Raw genomic sequence first — 21,798 nt, 5'->3', positions numbered from 1 at the left:
TGATAAGCAAGCATAAACTGTGTGACATTTCAGATGGTAGCATTCATATTATTTCAATTACTCACTCTACCTTAAGATAAATGAATGTGAGCACTTTCTATTCTGTGTGTTATTATTTTAACATGATGTTTGTCATTCAGTAATAACGAGATGACAGCCTTCATTGCCTGACCATATGGCAAGTGTTACAAGTATATGCAATCACATCATCTGCTGTAAATTACCATACTTCCTACAAGTTAATTCACAAATAAAAAATAAATAGACATACCCAAACTGACATTCAAAGTTATAGATTTGTGTTTATTCAATTTAAGCATGCTTTTAAAGATTTATAAGTAATTAAACAAACATTGTTTTGCAAAATGACAAACAAAAGGCAGGATACTGTTTGAAGGATGTCTTTTCTTTGCAGCAAACGAAACATATGGTAAAATACAAGTGAGCCCTCTTAAGTGAACACCTGTTAACATACTAAACTACTTGTGTATATTACAAATATCAATACAAATAGCAACTAGTTAAGAACATCTTATTACTGCATGAGGTAAAACATGTAGAATGTTGAGCAGTAAAGATTAAATGCTCATCATATTTGCTAAGCCAAAGAACACTAAATGCATACGGTACTATCTTGTGAAAAGAGTGATAAACCCACATATGTAGAAAATATTTGCATATACAATGTTGTGCTAAAATTTAAATACAGCAAAGGTGGATTTATCACTATTATGCATCAGTTTTATTCTATAGCAAGAGCTCTGTGGAGATTAACACCTGATATCATGTGAAGTTAAATACTCAGCAAGAGAAATGAAGGTTTCTGAACTTAAAAGTGGTAAAATGCTAAGCGTATGTTACTTCCGATTTAGATGATTTGTTAGTTTTTAACATTATACCTCTAAACATTCTTTTCATTTTCTCTGACATTAATCATGCTTATCTTACATGATACATTCACAGCTACTTCACTAGAATTCATTTCTGACATGATTTTGGAAATTCATATTTTTTAATTAGGAAAGGAAAATCATGGCCTAAATTCACGAGTACTGACTTATACATATATGATCCTTATATTAAAATTTAAATCTGTTTGCTGCGGTTGGTATCTTACCTTCTGTAATGTCTGATGTGAAACTTCTTTCATATTCCTCTTTGGAGTACTATCCTCAAACCCATCATCTTCAGTAAGTTTAAAAAGTGGCTCTATCAGAAAATAAATAATAACTCTCTATCAGAGAATAAATAAATACATTCTGACACCTAGTATTTCACAAAAACAACACTTAGACATTTTAAGGAAATGCATTCTTTACTTCCGCAATTATTTATGATGTGGTCTATTTTCTTGACAAGCCTTTTGGTCAGTTTCTAAAGAGTGACCTCTTTTCAAAGTGTTCTGTCACGTAATTATGAATCTTTGTAGCATCACAGTATGTTTTTTCAGAGTACAAGCTTTTCAAAGGTACAATAGATCTGCAGGTTAAAGACGCTGTACTTTCATTCTGATTTTTATTCTTTTATAGACTATTCCCTCTATGCCTTAAAAGCAGAATTCATTGCCTTTTTATCTACACAGTCACTACCAGTTTTGTTCTCTAGGTCTTGTCCCCTGCTAGGAGGATCAGAGTGACTGGTGAACAAAGCAAACAGTAACAGAATTAGGATGGATGAAAACTTTAAACCCCCTTTTTTGTTAAGTGAAAGATCATGTACTTCACTAGATAAATCACATAAATCATTCCATTGTAATACTGTGAACTCATAACAATTAGAAATTGATACAACTAATGAGAGTGAACATGACTCTAAGCATCACTCTGAGACACAGCTATGCACTTTAGGTACTAAAAATCCCACAAAAAAAGACAAGTTAAGAATTAGATCTATTCGTAAAGAAGAATGCTAAGAAAAAGTTTAGAAGTACTAATACGTAGAGTAAATCAGAAGTAAAACACATTCTGTTTAGATTTGAACCAAGTACTCAGCATTCACAAACTGCCGTTGATCACAGAAATGAACAATTACACACCTCAAAAGGACTTTTTCTTAGAATACGAAATATTACATTAAAGAGCCAAAAAAAATCCAGACACTGTAAAAACACCACAATATTCACATTTCTTTTCTTGCCCTTCTTCCCCCCAAATTAACTTAAAGAATTAATCTTAAGGGATAAATATTTGTGCTACATGGTGCAGGTATGCTTTAGAAGTATCATTTCAAACTACAAGCAGCCACTGCAGGTCACTTAAAAACTTTTGATTTATAAACAAAGCAAGTGTAGAAGAAAACAGTGTTACTCTCTGTAGATTCACAATCCTCTTGATATAAACAGTGACTAACAAGTTTGTTAGAGTGAATTAGACCTTTCTTTTGTCTTTGGAACATGTCATGGCCAATTAATACTTCTGTATTCATGAAATAAATGGAACACTATTCTAAAGATAATAAAAGCTGAAAAAGGTAAAACTATGCATCTGGGGAATATGTACCTTTACCTTGATATTAATATGTTAGTTCCCATGTTATTTCAGACTATAGTCCCCCAGCACAGTGGTACTGCATACATTTACAACATTCTTTAAGTAACACACAAAGATAATATGAACATGCTTTTCATCTTTTTCTAAATATTCACTCATTTGAATGTCTGCTGTAGCTTTTATATCAGCATTTACTGTACTCCACTGAAAAGAAAAATTATTTCCCATAGTCAAAGAAACTGATCAAAGCACACAAGGTGTTATGTTTATTATGTGGATGTATTAAAATACAATTTAAAACTCTATCTATAAATAAACATATTATATGCAGAGAATAAAGAATACTACTGCAAAATAGAAAAGACTATACATGTTCAGCATTATCACAGAAGTCACAAGCAACATAAATCAAAGAAAAGCCAAAGGTCACTGATGCACAACCCTTTCTATCGAGCAGAAAATAAATGGCCTATTCAGCCCCCTTCTCCCCTCCTCCCTTCTAATTGTTATGTAATTGTTCACAGGAATTGGTTAGGGAGGCAATGAAACAGCACTGCCTATAACTGTCTGTCTATGATAGCAGTAAGGTTCATCATATCAGTCTACTCAGCAAGATATATGCTCTACCTGTCACACTCCTACATAAAAAAATACCAAGTCGTCCCTCAAGGAGTCAAGTCATAAACCCCACTATCTGCAGTCATCAAATAACCATGGTCTTACAGAAGTACACTTATGTCCCACTGAGAAAACATAGTTAACTGCCAGCTTTAGAATGTAACACTTAATTCCTAACTAACAGTCACCATATCTGATCATGAGTTAGTTCAACACTGCTGCCAAAATGGTACTTGACCTATGATACTGCAGTTCACTATTAGTATTTGCAGAAAGCCTTCTTAAATAGAGAAAAAACTATCAATTTAAAAAAAAACAGCTGTGTATTAGTCACTCACAGAGTACCTACATGAACCACCAAAACAATGACATTTTTCCCTCTGGTATGCACCAGTTGAAGGATTCCCCTGACAGACAGTAAGTGCCATGGTGCAGAAAGCCACTGTGTTATTTATTCCAGTGGTAGCCAACCCATGCTCCCAAATACGTGCCAAGTCTGAAACAGCCAGTGGGAAAAACCACTGCGAAGACGAGAAGAAGGGAATGCCATTCTCACACTTGACCTGGGGATCCCGTAGATTCAGAAGAAGTCTCATAACAAAAGAAGCCTTCAAACCACCTCCTTGAAGAAATAGGGGGCCAACAGTTTACCTTCTTTCAATAAGGCACTTGCTATTTTTCTGAATAGGATCAGACAGACCCAGTTTCCTGCTCTTGGAGGAAATGGCATGAGTACCTGCCAACACATTCTTTACATTCACACACAAATTATGACATGAATAGCATGAATAGGGAATTTGGATTTGATGACTACTGGAAAATAATAGGCAATGGTGAAAGAGACACCTTGGCCAACGGAATCAGAATGGAAAGAAATTTGGAACAGCAAGGCCAGAGTTTCCTTCTCCCCTGACCTCTTTCATCTTTGACCAGCAGGGTTTGAAAAATGATATGGGTGAGCAACAAATCTATCCAGTACTTCTTCCTGACAAACACAACTGGTATCTAATCAAGCAAGAGGATAGAGCCTATCTTTTTTAATACAGGGAATCTTGGCCACTTTTTTCAGAATTTATCCCTTGACACTAGAATGCCTGATGGAAACAGGTATAAAAAGGTACCTGCTAAGGTGAAAATGAATTCCAACATCACTCACAAGCTAAGTAAATTCATGTCAGGTTTCCTTTTAGAAAAGAAGAGATACTGAGACTGTAAACAAAGTGTATTTAGACCGTATCAAGTTTGGACTCCTAGCAAATTACAGACAACAGACCTGAGGTGGTTGTTCTACTTGGGAAGAGGAGACACTTAATACCCATTTTAGGGCAGAGGGTGTAAAAACTTTCTTAGCACATGATCAAAGATTGCTTACATATACTCATTTATGCTCAAAGATGGATATCCAGCTTCAGTCATTACAGTATAGTCTTCTAGAAAAGGTCAGCCAACTGATAAACATGTCCAGCACACTGCAATACCCTAGGATTTGCAAGGGAACAAGGAAATTACTTTTTATAGACTGGGTGAGCAACTATTTTTTTATACTTCAATTGGTAAAAGTTTGGAAGTGGCTGCAATCAGCTCAGTCTTACGTGCTAACAAAAAGTGTTGCTTAATACATATCTTTGGACTTGATTTTGAATCTTACAAAAAATTTCATGTCCTTCTAAATGATACTTTTAACAACAAATGCTGGAAAAGGTAAGTAAAATTTGCCTAACACACTTCACTGGTAGTTTAACCCTTTTTCTCAGTCCCAATATAACAACAACTAATCATCATACCAATAACCAAACTAGAAGTATGTATCCACCCACACACTTTTAAAAGAGGATACGCTTTAATCTGAAAAGATAATGAAAAAAAGAAGGAATAAAGGACTAACTGTTAAAGCACTAAACATGTCAAGAACAGGCAGTTTCAGGGATCTGACTGTTTTTTGGAAATGCATGGTTATTGCTCAGCAGGCTCTCAACTCCTTCTCACCGCTGGTTGCCTTTCCACTTCTCTCTGTGCAAAGACTGACTAAATTGGCAAAAGCAAAAATATGATTTTTAAAGTCAGTATTTGAAACCTTAACTAGTTCTCTTCAGCTCTATCTGGCACTATGAAAGTAACACATAAGAAGTAACATGAAAGAAAACAGTAACTTTCAGTCTTCAGCAGCTGGATATTTCCACTTAAGTTTTATAGATACTATAAAACTAATTTAAAATAAAGGAAAAAAAAATTATTTTTTCATTCAAGTGGCCAACAGTACCACAAAAAAAGAGAACACCCACCAGCAGAAAATTGGGATAAAGAATGGTAACGCTTTATTGCTAAGAACATGCAGAGTAGTTCTCCAAGTCTCCTACTCCCTTCCTTTGCACAATACTGTGCATAAAGAATACACCACAGACGTGACACCCAGCTGGACTGTAACTATGCATTCTTGAATACTTCTCCCAGATGATTCAGGAACAGCAAATAATACAAAGAATCAGAGGAGTGATAAAGAGACAATGGTAATATATTACCTGTGCAACTGACAAAGACCCATCTTCATAGAACCATCAACTATTATAAAGATTGTAAAGACATAAAAGAAGATACTAATGATCAATTCTTATAAGAGTTCCACCATATCGATTTATGTTGAAATTCACATATTTTGTAAGACTAGTATTAAAAAAGAAGTCTGGATGAGCATGAAATTTCTGTATCACTGTATTTCAATACTGCAAAAACCATTTCAGATTCTGGAAAAAGCTTCATAAACATATAAACATGTTTTAGATTTTACACATATGTATTTATATACATACATATTTTAAAATAATTAACTACTTTTATATGTAGTGTATACACATAAGTTGCAAACATATAGTAGTGTATATCTGTATATAAAAATTGTCATTGATTTAATAGGCATGTGGAGAACTTAAGGGTAAACGTACTTTGAGATAGGAATATATATGGCCTTATGCTTACAAAATACACATTCAACAAAAATATATTAACCTTTGGAGAAAAAAAATAACCTTAAAATTAGTATTTCTAATAGAATACATATACACATATAAAATACTATATCTTCTCTTTTTTATTGTCAACACAGTTAAACTGCATTGTGAACTTACCCACAGATTGGTGTACTTTGATCTGATCCAATTCTTCTTCAAGATTCAGTCTACAAAAGAGGAAATAAAAAAGTAAGAACGACAGAACATTCACATAGACGCCACTAAAACCATTTAAAAAATTAAACCAAACCCATATCAACATATTACTACAGAAAAAGTTGTCAACACCCAGAAATTAGTTCTAATTTGATGACATTTAGCGTACTTCAAACATAAGGAGTCATTTGTACAACAGCTGATTAGCATTTATAAATCTGAATTTACAAAATTCAGATATAGTGCTGGTTGTAACATAAATTAAGAAGCTTCAGCTGGTCCTTTTTAGGTAAGGAAATGCCTGAGATGAAAAGGAGACCAGCAGGAGGTGGAATCCTGTTAAGAGGGGAATAAAGTATTCAGTCTCAGGGGAAACCACCAGCCAACCTTGTACAGATATATCTTACCATTAATCTTTTTCAGCGGCTATTTGAGAAACTTTTTAACAAAATCTCTACTCCTCTTTTCTAGCCCTGACCTACTACTATATTATTACTACAGTTTTTTTCTGTAATATCAACCAGCTGAAGTCAATATAATACAATACTTACATTACTCCTTTTCACTTTATTAAAATTACATACAAATAAAGTTGCCAGGATACGAATGCTAAAGTTTCAAAGTCAAAGTGGGAAATGATGGAATGAAAGACATTAGTTTAAATGGTTCATTTACACTTCTGTTTTCTGACACAATCTTTAATTATATAGTCGCGCACTATTTTAGCAGTAAGATCCCCACCTATTTTAGTCTAGGATCCTACTGCACACACAACAGAGTTTAATATGCAGATTTTGCTTAAAATATAACTTCACATCCTATATAAATACACATTATTCTAGCTCTGTTCTGAGGGTTGGATTGCTAATATCCTCCCAGCCATTTCTGCTGTACTCTGAGCAGCAGCACCTAACTGCTTTCACAGTAAATTTATGCTTCACAAAATCCCCTTGAGATAAGGCACAAAGAAAATCTGGCCAAAATACCTGCAAACTTAAGAAAAGGGTTTAAAAAAAGACGTCTTTCAGTATACGCAGTATTTTAAAGCACATTATATTTTAAATGCATCTCTGACTCAGCTGTAATACATGAAGCGCCAAGAAAATGAGAAATGTGAAAAGTTAAAAGTAACTTGCTTTGCACGACACATAAGACTCCAGCTATTTTCAGGATCACTCTCAGCTGCCTTCACAGGCTGACTTCCTTTGCTGTTATTTTATTCTCCATGCATCAGTCATCATCAATTTCTGTAACACAGACTACAGTGGCTTTTACCTCCACATTGTCCTAACTCCTCCCAGCACGTTCACTTTTTGCACTGAATGGCAAAATGCTTCCTTGAAAAAACATTGTTTACATAATTAAAGACTGTATTCAACATTACATACTTCCTGCTTGAAACTCTATCTTCTGAAGCATGTTATTTTTCAACTTTAAAAACATTATTTGAATGAACACACGTTTACACACATATGTATACATACATACTGCCTCCCTACACACTAAGTGACAAGCATACAATGATAACTGTACAACATATTTAAAAAGAGTTAACTTTTACGTAAAGATTTTTTCTAGGGTGATGAAAGACATGCAGAAGTAAATAAATGATATGAAATAAGTAAAGGGGTAGGTTTATAGTCTGAATATCTGAAACACTTCCAAATAAATTCATTTGTCTGTGAAATACTCTCCAACTGAAGCTATGATATATCTAAGCTAGAAATACTTCAGGCAAGCCTAGACAAGAAATTACCATGTGTAATACAAGATCCAACCCACACAAGTCAATAACTGGCTTGCATGAATGGTAGAAATGCCCAACTGCATTAGACCAGTGCTGGGTCCATCCATCATCAGTGCTCTGTCTCCAGCAGAGGCAAAAGCAGATGCTACTCAGGAGAGGGCACAAGCCTAACAGTTTCTGCAGGCTGATTCCAATTTTCCATCCTGAAAGTGGCACGTAAGCACTACCCTTTGTTTCCTCTGCTTTTAGAGGTTCCCTGTTGCTAAAAGGACCTTTCCTCCAATCCTGCAGGAATGGAGTTTCTTTATAACCTTTCATGTGGAGCCTTGTCGAAGGCAATTGGAAAATACAGACCAGATTTTATCCACATAGTTACTGTCACCCTTCTGCAATTCCAGCAGGTTAATGAAGCAGGATTTCCCTTTACAGGAGCCACACTGATGCTTCCTCAACAAAACTGTGTTGATCTGTGCTCAGTGATCTCTCTCCCTCTCTGTCGTTTCCCCTGCCCCCGCCTTTTTCCTAAAGACAGGCTTGCCATCTTCCCAAGTATGGAAGCAGCCAGGCTCACTGGTTTGCAGCTCACTCTGGAGCCCATTTTGTAGATGGGAGTTACAGTGGCAGCTTGCCAGTCTGCTAGCACAGTGACTGTTTACAACGAGGTTACAGTTCAGTGATTTCATACTTCAGTGCCTTCACACTCCTTGGGTGTATCTTGTCAAGATATTAAGATCAAGATATTAACAATAACTTATCTACTTGATTTCATAGTTGCTGTACAGTTACTTCAAACAGATCTAACACCTTTGACCCATCTGCTACAAAGAATACCTGAGTTGTTGACACCTTAGCATCTTCAGCAGGGAAGACTGATGCAAAGATTCACTGAGTTGTTCTTCTATGGCCTTGTGAACCCATTGTATGTTTTTACACTTTTATCACTAAGCAAACCTACAAATTTCCTAACTGGCTTCTTTTTCACTTTATTTAAGCAAAATTTTAATATCACAGCTTAGGCATCTTTGAAAACCACTCTTCCAAGAGCTTTTTTAGCCTTCTTAACTTTCCACTTGCATTTGTCCTGCCATTGTTTATTGGCCTAACTGTTCTCACCAATGCAAGCTTAAGTTTTAAATGCTGACCTTTCCTCTGTGAGGGCTACAAAAACTTCCCCACTGAGTCTTTACAGAAAGATTTTTAAGACTATTTTGGGGTGGGGTTGGGTTTTTTTTTTTAAATTTCATTTTTTAAATTTTAGCACATACTTCAGCTCGGTTTCAGCTACAGTACCTTGCTTAACAGTCTCCAACTGTTCACAGACTTTCTGTACTGCTTGTTCTTGGGTTTGGGGCACTGGAGTTTTTTTGACTAGTTGCTTCATTTTTATGTGGTTCCCTTTCTGGAAAGTGAACATTGCCAGTCCACTTGATTTGGTCTACTCTCTTCTGCTACTATTTAAATATAATATTAAAAAAAAAAGGGGGGGGGGGGGAGGCAAACATCACATGAACCCATCTTCATAAAGGATGAGATGTGGGGAAACACAAGCTTCACCTCTTTTCCTTGGAAAGTTACAGAGCAAATCATCCTGGAAATCATGTCCAGCCGCCTAATGGACAAAAAGGTGGTTGGAAACAGCTAGCATGGACTTACCAAGGAAAAATCTTGCTTCACCAACCTGACTGCCTCTGTAAGCAGATGACTGGCTGTAAGAATAAAGGGAGAGCAGGCAATGGTGTATACCTTGAATTTGGCAAGGCATGAGATGGTCTCCTACCTCCTTATTGCCAAATAGTTGAGATCTGAATTGAAAAGTAGGTAAGGTGGCTGGGAAACTGGCTGGACTGCTAGGCTCAAAGGGTGATGATCTGTGGTGTGGAGTTCAACTGGCAGCTAGAAATTAAAAGCACCCCTCAGGGATCCATAACAGAGCCAGTACTGTTTAATGTCTTTATTAACAACCCTGAAGATGAGTTACAGTGCCTCTCAGCAAGTTCACAGATGATAGAAAATGGAGGAGAGAAACTGATATACTCACCAGAGGGCTGGACCGCTGTTCAGAGAGACCTCATAGGCGAAAAAAATAGGCTGATGGGAACTTCATGAAGTTCAGCAAAGCCAAAGTCCTACCAGAATAACCCCTTGCAACAGGACATTCTAGAAGACCACCCAGTTAGAGAGCAGCTTTGCAGAAAAAGTGGGTTCCACAAGTTGAACAGTAGGTAGTGACATGCTTTTGTGGCAAAGGCTAACAACATACTAGCTGTATAGACAAGAGCAGAGTCAGTTGGTTTACAAAATTAATTCTATTCGGCACTTCTGAGGCTGCATGTGTGGCTGTGTCTATTTTTGTGTTCCTCCAATAAAGACACTGACCTACTAGATTAAGCCTAGCAAAGCGGTATCACAATGGTCAAGGGTTGGGCACATGAGTTATGATGACAGGTGAAACACCTGGGTTGATTTAGCTCCAGGAGAAGGTAAGATTTTATTGCTGTCTACCTAACGCAAGGGAGTCAAAAAGATGAGTTTGACTTTTCCCAGAGGAGCACCATGGATGGTATGAGAACCAATGGACACAAGTTAGAATACATTAAATTCAAACTAGATATAAAAAGAAGTTGCTCATTAAGCTGGTCAGACCCTGGAACTGTTGCTCAGGAAGGTTTTGAAATCTCCATCCTTGGCCTCCATGTCCTGCATCCTTTGTCAAAACTTGACAAGATCCTAAGCAGCCTTCCCAAACTGCCACTGCTTTGAGCAGCAGGTTGGACAAGACAGCTTCTAGAGGTTCCTTCCAAGCTGCACAATTCTGTGCTGCTTCTTGTATTGGGGTAACTATTACAGAGAGGCTTTCTCTCTAATGCTTTCTGAACTAAGTTCTGTATACCACTCAAAATAAAACCCAGAACACTAATTTCCCTTTTAGCTTCTAAGACTGATTGTTCTAGAAAGTTACTTATTCCATACAAAACTTGTATCTCTAGATCTTGCCTTGGCAAGATAATGATGCAGGCTCTACATGTATAGTTGAAACCTTCCATGGTTACAACCTGTCCTTCACAATTCATTGAATTTCGCTTTGCATTTCTGCCTCACCGTCAGCATCCTGATGAAAAGATCAGCAACACAACCTCACTGCTACTTATTTGTTATTAAAATATAGGACTTCTATCCAAAAGCCATACACAGTACTCCCTTTTTCTGTAATAGCTGTCCGGTATTACACTTAAATAATCCTTTTCATACAGTGCCACTCTCTCACCAGGTAATCCTACTCTGTCATTCCTGCAAAGCTAGTACCCAGGCAACACTGTTCCCCCCAGATGACCCTCCTTCCTCCAGGTCATTGAGACACCTAGTGTGTCAGGATTGTCATCTGATGCCAAGCAGTCCAGCTCCACATCTTATTTTCAGGGCTTCTAGCACAGTAGTACTTGTAAATTATTTCCCCATTCTGTTGCTTAATATGCCAGTCAGCTACTGTTGACAATATTTTAAAACAGCTTTCCTTATCTTTTGTAACCTCCCTCTACCAACACCTGCTTCCTCCTATCCTTAAAAAGAGTCCCTTTACTGCAGGAGCATTCTTGTTGCAAGAGGACATTGTCACATCAGCTAGACAGCAGGTCTCATCTCATTCATGGTCTCATCTAAGAGACTGGATTCCTTCTGGCAAACAGGATGTTCTCCTTTCCCAAGACTTATGCTCTTTGCAGCAGCACATAAAAATCATGTCTCATATGTAGATAATCACACATGTCACACCAAACCAAACTGAATAAATTGCATTCCACTGGGGAGACTGCTACCTGCATCTGAGCTTAATTTTTTTTTCAGTCTGGGGAAGCTTAGACAGGTATAGCTTCCCTTTTTGAACCAATTACTGTCATCCTATCCTATCCTAATTAGTTAGTTAGCTGGCTTCTTGGCTTCTTTAATTTTTTCTAATCTCTGAAGCCTGACAATCTTCAGATCACAAACTTGTTAAGTTTTGAATGCACAGACTGGGCCACTCAAGGCCAACACACTTAGCACTGAGCAAATTTCTAAGTATGTAACTCATTTGGGAACATATTCTATACTGATTTCTATTCAATCTTTCTTCTCTGAAAAAACAAATGTAATACAACAAAATATTCAAACTTTATTTTCTACAGAATTTTTATGGCAAATATAATGCTAACAGAGAAAAATAAAAATATATAAACTGTATGTCTTGATACATATTCCATTCATTATACAAAATCAGAAGATGGAAAAGGAACATACAAGTAATTGTGGCTTTTTATCATGACTGTGCATTCAAGTGGTTTTTTACTAAGTCTTTTTACATTTCAAGGCAAAAAAACAGAGCAAAAATTGCAATGTGAGGAACCACATGCAGAAGCAAGTCACTCTGTTCCTAACTCAGCAGTAAAATGTGCTCTGACATACTTCAGTATTTTTGACATGCTATTCTAGCTAGAAATTGTAAAAAAAAAAAAAAAAGCACCTGTATATGCATTTTAACAAAAAATCCACATCTATTTCAGTCCTCTAAAATTCACCACAAAAGTACTGTATCCTGCATATTTAGTTACAAGAGTGCAGCTCAACAAAAAGGATGAAAGGGTGTAATGTGGTCTTCTTGAAGAGTACAATTCTTTGCAGAGACCGTATGATTGCTACTTTCCCCAAGAACAAGTGAACATGATCAGTTGGAAGAAGCATCAAAGAAGGGTCAAGTAAGAAATTTCTAAGGAGCAAGACAGAACTGCGAGGAATTCAAGGTAACTGAAGAAGTCACAGAAAACTGCTGAAGTATAATGCAACATTGAAATAAATTACTCAGCAGTAAAAAGCATGGGTGGGGGGAGATATTGGCTTTCCAGCCTTTCATTTACGCCATTGTCTCCCTCCGTGTCCGCTCACACAGATGTGCCAACCTAACAGGTAAGAACTGATTTATCTTTATGAAACTCTCCCTCTACTCTCCCTCTGTATTGGTTTTATGTGGCAAGGTTTTGGTAGTGGGGGGGCTTACAGGGGTGGCTCCTGTAAGAAGCTGCTGGAAGCTTCCCCTGTGTTCGAGAGAGAGCGAGCCCATACCAGCCGGCTCCAAGACGGACCCGCCGCCGGCCAAGGCCGAGCCAATCAGCGATAGTGGTAACGCCTCTGTGATAACATTTTTAAGAAGGAAAAAAAAGTTGGGACGGGGAGAAAATAGCCACCGGAGAGAGGAGTGAGAACATGTAAGAGAAACAAGCCTGCGGACACCAAGGTCAGTGCAGAAGGAGGGGGAGGAGATGCTCCAGGCGCCGGAGCGAAGATTCCCCTGCAGCCCGTGGTGAAGACCCTGGTGAGGCAGGCTGTCCCCCTGCAGTCCAGGGAGGTCCACGGTGGGGCAGATATCCACCTGCAGCCCGTGGAGGACTCCACGCCGGAGCAGGTGGGTGCCCGAAGGAGGCTGTGACCCCGTGGGAACCCTGCGCTGGAGCAGGCTCCTGGCAGGACCTGCGGATCTGTGGAGAGAGGAGCCCACGGAGCAGGGTTTCTGGCAGGACTTGTGACCCCGTGGGGGACCCACGCTGGAGCAGTGTGCTCCTGAAGGACTGCACACCGTGGAAAGGACCCATGCTGGAGCAGTTCGTGAAGAACTGCAGCCTGTGGGAATGGCCCACGTTGGAGAAAGTTCGTGGAGGACTGTCTCCCGTGGGTGGGACCCCACGCTGGAGCAGGGGAAGAGTGTGATGAGCCCTCGCCCTGAGGAGGTGAAGCAGCAGAAAATAACATGTGATGACCGTAAACCCCATCCCTGTCCCCCTTGTGCCGCTGGGGGGGCTTGGTGGAGAAATCCGGGAGTGAAGTTGTGCCCGGGAAGAAGGGAGGGGTGGAGGGAAGGTGTTCTGAGATTTCGTTTTATTTCTCATTTACCTTACTCTGGCTGATTTGTAATAAATTGAGCTAATTTTCCCTAAGCTGAGTCTGTTTCGCCCGTGATGGTAATTAGTGAGTGATCTCTCCTGTCCTTATCTCGACCTGCAAGTTTTTTGTTATATTTTTCTCTCCCCTGTCCAGCTGAGGATGGGGGAGTGATAGAACGGCTTTGGTGGGCACCTGGCGTCCAGCCAGGGTCAACCCATCACACCCTCCCTCTCCAAAAAACATTTCAAGTGGGTCTGAAGATAACATCTGTGTGTGTTTTTTCCCCAAAAGTGGCATTCCCTTTAACAGACCTCTTACCCACCAGTCTTTTAAATGATCCATGCTCAACTCTTTTACAAAGCAGATTAGGTACATGAAGAGACCTATGATCCAGCTGCACAGATTTTAGTGACATGAGATGCTTCCCTCACTGACTGAGGGTGAAGAAAGGATTGCCTCTGCAATCCTTCAACTCAAAGGATCAAAAATAAGCTCTGTGTGTGGTAATGCAGAATACTAAACTACTGGAACTAGAGAGTCAGAACAGCAGTATCAAAGTTCAGATACTGTGAATAAGAGCTTCCAACACTATTTTAGCAGATGAAGCTGTTATTTGCTGTAATTATCTTAAGTGTATGCTCACTGGATTTACTGCATTGGTTTTTGCACCGTTCGGTTTCAATTAACACATCAAACAATGGAAAGAAGAAATGCGCGAGGTTTTGATCCTAACTGAAAGGGGATTTCTCTGTGCACTGAAAAACTTGTGTTTGATTTAGCAAGTGCTGAGCAAAGGCTATCATGTTTATGTCATCTGAAAAGATCCGAGACACAAACTGAAGCTGAGAGACAGAATCTTTGAAGATATTTCTACAGTGGAAAGGTAGTTTCTGTGTAAAGTCTTTCTGGCTGACCACAGTCTTGAGGCATAGATAATGAAAAGAAATCTCTGAACTTCAGTACTTGCCTCCTCCATCTTTTGATGGTAGAAATGCTGGGAGTCGAAGATGTTTCAAGAGCTGGCAATTTTGAGGATGATGTATATTTAAAGATGCCTTGTATTAATCTCCATTTAGCTGTGCTTCCAGCAAATTTTTTTAGGACTGCTCCACAAATTTCCTATTTTACAATTAGATACAACCACAAGCTTGATTTAAAAAGCAAAGAAAAAATAACAGCAAATCATTTTTCTCCTTATAAATCCAGTAGTTACTAAACAAAGTGAAAGAAATTACAAATTTACATTGCGGATTAGGTTAATTATCTTTGTTATTTCAGATTACAATACTGAGTAGCACAAGTATTTGAGCACAACTCTTTTCCCAGTAGGGAAATTCAGCAATGAGTGTATTTAGGCACTGGAGAAGAACAAACCTAAAAAAATTTGGCAACAGTCCACTCTGCTTTGTAAAGCAGCAACACAGAACACAGAGGATGCTTTCAGTTTACCATTTCACAGGTCTCTTAATGACAACTTATCTGTTGACAAGCAGGGTGCTTTCTAGTTCTCTTTTTCATACTATGCAAGTTTTTGCTTGAGCAAACAAAATATATAGTATATGATGTTTATAGATTAGCATTTTTTGAGGAAAACTGATTTTTTGCTTTTTTAAAATCAAAACTTCCAAGTTCTATGCTTTTAGTTAAGTTTATGTGTTATTTCAGTCAGCATCCCATAAACATGATCTCTCTATTATGTCTATTACACGATTAAAAAGCCTCAACCTTCTAAGCATTTTACAAGAAACAGATTTTAAGCTCCATTTGTACAGGGAAAAGCTAGAAACTTAAGTTCATTGAGAGATGATACCCCTGTACAAAAGGAGAAATACGATGTATGTAGGTACCAAAGTGCTGCTAAGCAAACCACATGCAACATCAACAACCTCCCCTGCCGAACAAGTAAGGAACGAACAAGGAGAAACTATGCAGTCTTGTAGTTAAGGTTGATGAACCAGGAGAAGAAAAAAAAAAAGAAAAAGAAGAGGCCTATGGAAGACCCTAACACAGACAACAGAAGTGATTAAGGTTCTAAATTACATATATACAGAAATGTAGAACTCGAAAGTAAGTCTATGGTAATCATAATAGGAAAACAAAAAACTTTTCTTTGGAAAAAAGTGTTTGCTCTATAGACTCAGAGAAGATAGACCTTTGAACCAAAATTCAAGAAGGAACGATGGGATTTGAATACAATGGAAATATGCAGGTCAAGAGGAAAGACAAACAAACCAAAGCGCGAGTGTAAATTGATCACTTCCAGCTCATGATAAATTCACATCTTCGCAGCTTTTCTCCTGACAACGAGAAATACACATTCATGCTGTGTATTCATTCTACTATGTAATTCAACTTTAAAAAAGGGAAGTTCTTATGATATAATTTAAAGCAATAGAGAGATACCAGACATGACCTTTGTGCAAATGTTTATCAAATGCTGTGAAGTATTCTGACAACTTACACAATCTTTTATATTGATTTGTGGAGTAGGTGAAACCTTGCAGGGTATTGAAACTCCAGAATTCTGCAAATAAGCTCTTAAATATTAACAAATTGATGAAAAAGCTAGAAACAGAAATAAAATCTCTCTCAAGTTCAATGTGTTTTAAAAGAAATTTAAAAAACTGCTCAGAATTGTCTCTGAAAATTCACGTAAAACATCTTCTAGCTGTATACATGAATAACCTTAGGTAAAGGAGATTCATTACTAGGAATACCTATCAGCAATGCAGATGAAAAGAAAGTAAGTAACCACTCAGTGTTAAACTTCATTAAGTTTCAGTAAACTCAAAGTCTAAATTCTTACCTGCAATGGTAATGCTAACACAGTGAGTCACTTCTGAAAGCTTGCAATGTTGAAATTGAAATTATCACTTGGCCTGTGTCTAGATGCATTCTTTACACAGGATCATTTCAATCAATTTGGTTTCAATTTTTTAAGATGAAAAGGTAAAAACGTTTTCAAAACATGGTAAACAACTCTTTTCTGATGGCACTGGGAAAGTCTTTTCAGTTCTGGTTAGTTTATAGTCAAGGTTTCTATAGTCCTAAAGAAGACTGTATAACTGAAAGATGTACCCAGAAAATTTACAGTAACGCCATACCAAATTTGCCAATAATGAAGGTTACATAACTATGAGTGACTCACATGATTGCTATTTCTAATTTTAAGAACAAACACACTAATCCTGTATCTATTAGATGAACTGAAAATCTTATTTAAAATATGCATTCAGTTCCCACATACACTTTTCTGCTCAGGACCATTTCTTAAAGAGGGAGGAAAAAAAGACTGGTTTTGCAATGTGCTTGAAAGAGTAAAAAAACCTAGTGGACTAAAAAAAATCCAGAATTTATGACTCCTTCCAGAAAAAATGCCTTGCTCTTATTCATATTCAAATGTTGTATTTTCTAGCAGCTTTGCTAAGTTCAAATGATAGCCTATCAGATGGGAGAAAAGTGACTTAAAGCCATACAAAGCCTGGAAACTCGTGTACTGCTTTTCACCTTTATGCAGACCTAAAATTGCCTCATGGCTTTGAGCATTCTGCATAGAGAGGTTATGCTGCTTGTAAGTATATCTGGTAGAATCTGACTCTATTGCTTCAGTAATTCTTTCTCAACAATCAGCATTTCCTCATCTGGTTCCAAAAAGAGTAAAAAACTCAAAGAGACCTCCTAACAGTATAACCTACTCCAAAATACTTTTAAAGGTTACTCTGTTGACAAGTAACAGTCCAGGCCAGCAGCAGTCTTAGATGCTCTAGATTATATGGTCAGAGAACAACCTCCAACTCCTTCCTAGCCAAGAAGCAGCCACTGAGTCCTTGAATTAACAGGAATCAGCATCCTAAATTAGCAGAAATCTATTGGCACTTCTTGGAAGACTTGTCAGTATCTTCTAATGTGGCAGGTCAGAAGTAGAATCATGTCTTTGTTTTCACATCCCCAAACCAAACTCAAAGTGTTTTGTTTACTACCAATGATTTCATGAAAGTCATTCTTCTTGCTTTTAACATATATATACAAAAGGCACCAAGAGGAGCAGGAAAGCACACAGCATCCTGTTTTATGTACCAAGGCCTCACTTCTGTCCTCCAACTATGATTGTCACAGTCTCGCTTGGTAATATTGAAACAAGGATAGTGAGAAATCAAGAGAGATCAAATCTATCCAGCTAATAGTTTATGCTGGTATTGCATACATTTTTAAAGGTGCTGACCTTGACCCACAATTATAGTATCTGCTCTTTCCAGTATCATACAATATTCTGAATTCTATTTTATGGCAACATAACACCTTTGATTACTCCTCCATTATTTAGTTATTTTTTTAATACTCACCCATTTGGAACATAGGAAGAGGTAGCATAATAAAAACTGTGCTATAGAATCAGTTTTGCCAAAGGAATTACTTCTGATTTCTTTTAGATTATAGCTAGGCATCAGCAAGAAATGCTCTGTAACAGTTGCTTACTTATCAAGTTACTAGAATAGGTGAAATGCTTGTACCATCTGCATATAAGCAGGGCTTCTGCAAATTATACGTTCTTGCTAGAACAAAATTTCCTAGTACTCATCATTTTTAATTGTCAGCAGTTCTAAAGATACCATCAGGAGCCCTCACACAGCTCCAAATCTAAGGTACATATATACATGCACTTGGGTCTCAATGCATTAAAGTAAAGGTAATTCAGAAAGATAGCCTGAACTATAGCATAAACTTTCTCTCTGCACTTACCAGTTTAAAGGGTTCCCTCCCTCAAGAGTTGCCGACCCTAGGTTAACCCATTGCCAGAGGACTCTAGTTAGTCCTCTAGGAAACCATTGCCTCCTGAGTAATACACATCCCATAAGTCAGCCATTGCTCATCAGCAGCTTTCCGCATTCACAGGTAGGGCCAGCAGGAGACTCCTACACTCCTCTGCATACAGATAAAAGGAATTAAGAGACGATGCTCATGGCAGTCTAAAATAAACACACAAATAAACAATAAGACTTTTTTTTCCATTTGTCCCAGGGAATTTTATCTGGAAAATAAAACCAAGCAGAGAATCTCATTTCTAATAGAGCTGAATACATAAGAAGGAATAACCCACTGAGGAAACTGACTCCTTCCCAAGGATTACATGTTGTAAGACTGCAGCAGGATGACTCTTTGGAGAAATAAGCAGAACCAACCACAATCTCCTAATGCATACTGTTGCTGGTGTGGACAGATATCAGGGGGTTAGTACAGGAGTTGCTGCAGCCGGGGAAGCCTTCCTCTGAGTCCAAGGGGTTAACTACTGCCTTTTCAAATGTTTTCCTCCAGAGTCATGGAAGATTGTTTAAGACTGGAAAGCCAAATTAAGAAGAAAATCAGACAGAAAAGGACTGCTGAGCAAGCTTTGCATGCTCTTTATCCGGGTCCTTAAAAAGGGACAGTAATGTTGCTTATGACAGTAACCAAAATAAGTAAGTTTTAAAGACACTGGGTCAAAGTAGTGCCAGGGAATTTTTTTTTTATCCAAAGCTTAAGCCAAATAGCCTAAATCCTTTCAAGGAAAATGGGATAGCAGAAGCAGCTCTGTTTTCTTCCCCTCAGAAAAGAGCCTGAGAAGAAAGACAGCAAATCAACACAGAAGGGTCTTCTAGGTAAGCAAAACTGAATTGTACTCTGTTCAAGAGTCTTCAAAAAGGTAAAAATTCTACTCTGTAAAACCAGAGCAGAATGCACAAGCACATTACACATACTTTTGTAACAAGTCCATACAGAAAATATAGGAAGAGGCTGTCATAAATTAGGGAGTCTGATACATCATAACACAAACACTGATTTTAATTTTCTACTACTCAAAAATAGTTTAGAGTCATGAAAACGAAGCTAGGCAAAAACTTTATCCAACTTCTACATGTGAAATACTACTCTGACAGAAATTCTTCACTTTGTTCCTACAGCATTATGATTCGAGAACATTTGCCTGCAGTAAGGGCAAAATACGCTCTTTTCACGGGTCTGTATATTTATGTGTCAACTGACAGCCTTGGGAGGTGAGAGTAAACCTGGGAGCAGGTGTTTGATCTAGACCGTGTGAGAGAACAAAACCCATTACATACGTCTGGGGATAATGCTGCCAAAAGAAGAGTAAAGCAAAAAAGTACTAGTGTTACTTACATTTTGTGAACATTCAAACTATTCAGAATGATTTACTGGAATTCCTTTACAGGAAGAAAATTGTAAACTTACAGTTTACACAAAGAAAGTTGTAGACTTAATTAACCAATGAAATGGAATATTTGACTATACAGAGTCATTGAGCTATCTATCTTACTTTGTCCATTCACGTCCCAGAAATATGTCTTTATCATTCTTGTTTCCCAATTCAGTCACTTATAGGATGGATGAAAATTGCAGGAAGCAATATCTGTTGGTGCTAAGTAAAGTCTCTCTGATTTACAACCCACATTCAGGAGCAAAAAAGGATAAAAGCAGCTCCCCCCCACACCAATCCAATGTCTGTTCACATAACAAAAAAGTGAACAGTGTCATAGTTGTCAAGAATGAGTTTTGAGATATATTTCAAATTAATAGTCACTCAACCAAAGATGCACTAGCGACTAAAATAGTTTCAACATGCAGCATAACCTTTAGCTTGCAAAAGGTTGACAGAAACCCATGTCTAAAATTTTATCTATCACTTAGTAATCTTTTATTTGTTTTACTGTAGCATAAAACCCAGCTGACTGATCAAAAGGTGTTTAAAAAAAAGTTACATTGTGTGAAATATGCTTATTATTTTAATTTGAATTTTTTTCATTCCTTTATAACAAGACCATCAGAACAGTATCATAAACAGTGTTTACCTGTACTTAGTTCACAAAGAATTCAGCCTGAAGGGCCATGACAGGGGTACCAGTGTAATCAACATAACCCAGAGAAGCACACAGGGTGAGGACTCCATTGCATGAATATCAAGAGACTTTTATTGTCCCATCAGTGCTTTTAACATTTATATAAACCTCAGATCACCAACACACCAAAGTCTCTATTACCTACAGCTTGTTTTTAGTATGGAGCTAGTTTCCAATAATGCAAAGTAAGGATGCAAATCAATTTCTTAAATTATTTCTTACACTGAAATATTTGAGTTTTAGGAAAATTTGGAAGATTCCATGTTTATTCTCATGTGACTATGTTTGAAAAAAGCAGATACAATAATACTTCTTAGAAAACACATTCTGAATTCTTTACAAATTAGAAAAAGATCTGAAAACATTAAGACAGGTTAAACTTTTTGTATGTATATGCACATTCTGCCTCATGCAGCAAAAGAGAGCCAAGTAGCTCATCACAGAGATCATGCTGGGCCACAATAAAGGTCCACTTTGTTCCACATTGGAGTTTCTGGAATTCCAGAACTGTACACTTTAGGAAAGAGTTCAAGGGATAAGGCATGAATACATAAACATTGCTTAATAATTTTAATTTTAAAATATTATTTGCACTCTTTGAAGAAACTTAATGTGTCTACTTCTTTGCAAAATTCAGTTATTGAAATTCCAAAGCTGAGATACACCTAAACTTGAAAATTTAGTATTTCCCTTCCAAAAGCAGTACCATGCAAGAAAAATGGAAAACTAGCATTGTATGCTGAATTGAGCTGTTGCCAGAAAGCACCAAGCAGTGCTGCCATTACCAGAATTCCCAGGAACTCCATAGGAGCTGTTGGAGAGAAACCTATATTCACCAGTTCCTCATTACTCTTGTAATATAGCAGCCTGACAGCTTATGTTACTAGCTTTGGTGTGCTTTGGTGTTACAGATTGTAGGTTCATAGACTATTCTTACTATGAACATTCAGTACAGTTTAACAAGTACTTCTTTATTTTTTATC

At 37.5% G+C, this 21,798-nt stretch overlaps 1 protein-coding gene across 6 annotated transcripts in view; it reads right to left on the bottom strand.

Moving 5' to 3' along the window:
* The window catches only part of CNTLN (centlein), a 199,991-nt gene that overhangs the window by 67,177 nt on the left and 111,016 nt on the right, over window positions 1-21,798 (bottom strand). For all 6 annotated transcript variants that reach the window (XM_069776754.1, XM_069776753.1, XM_069776759.1 and 3 more), the window contains 2 exons: window positions 6,230-6,279; window positions 1,118-1,209 (listed from right to left, as the gene is read on the bottom strand). In XM_069776754.1, the coding sequence (XP_069632855.1) occupies window positions 1,118-1,209; window positions 6,230-6,279 (142 nt within the window). The remainder of the gene's footprint in view (window positions 1-1,117; window positions 1,210-6,229; window positions 6,280-21,798) is intronic.

This window comes from Haliaeetus albicilla, chromosome Z, assembly GCF_947461875.1.
Source record: "Haliaeetus albicilla chromosome Z, bHalAlb1.1, whole genome shotgun sequence".
NCBI lineage: Eukaryota > Metazoa > Chordata > Aves > Accipitriformes > Accipitridae > Haliaeetus > Haliaeetus albicilla.
This window is presented reverse-complemented; position numbering and strand designations above follow the sequence as displayed.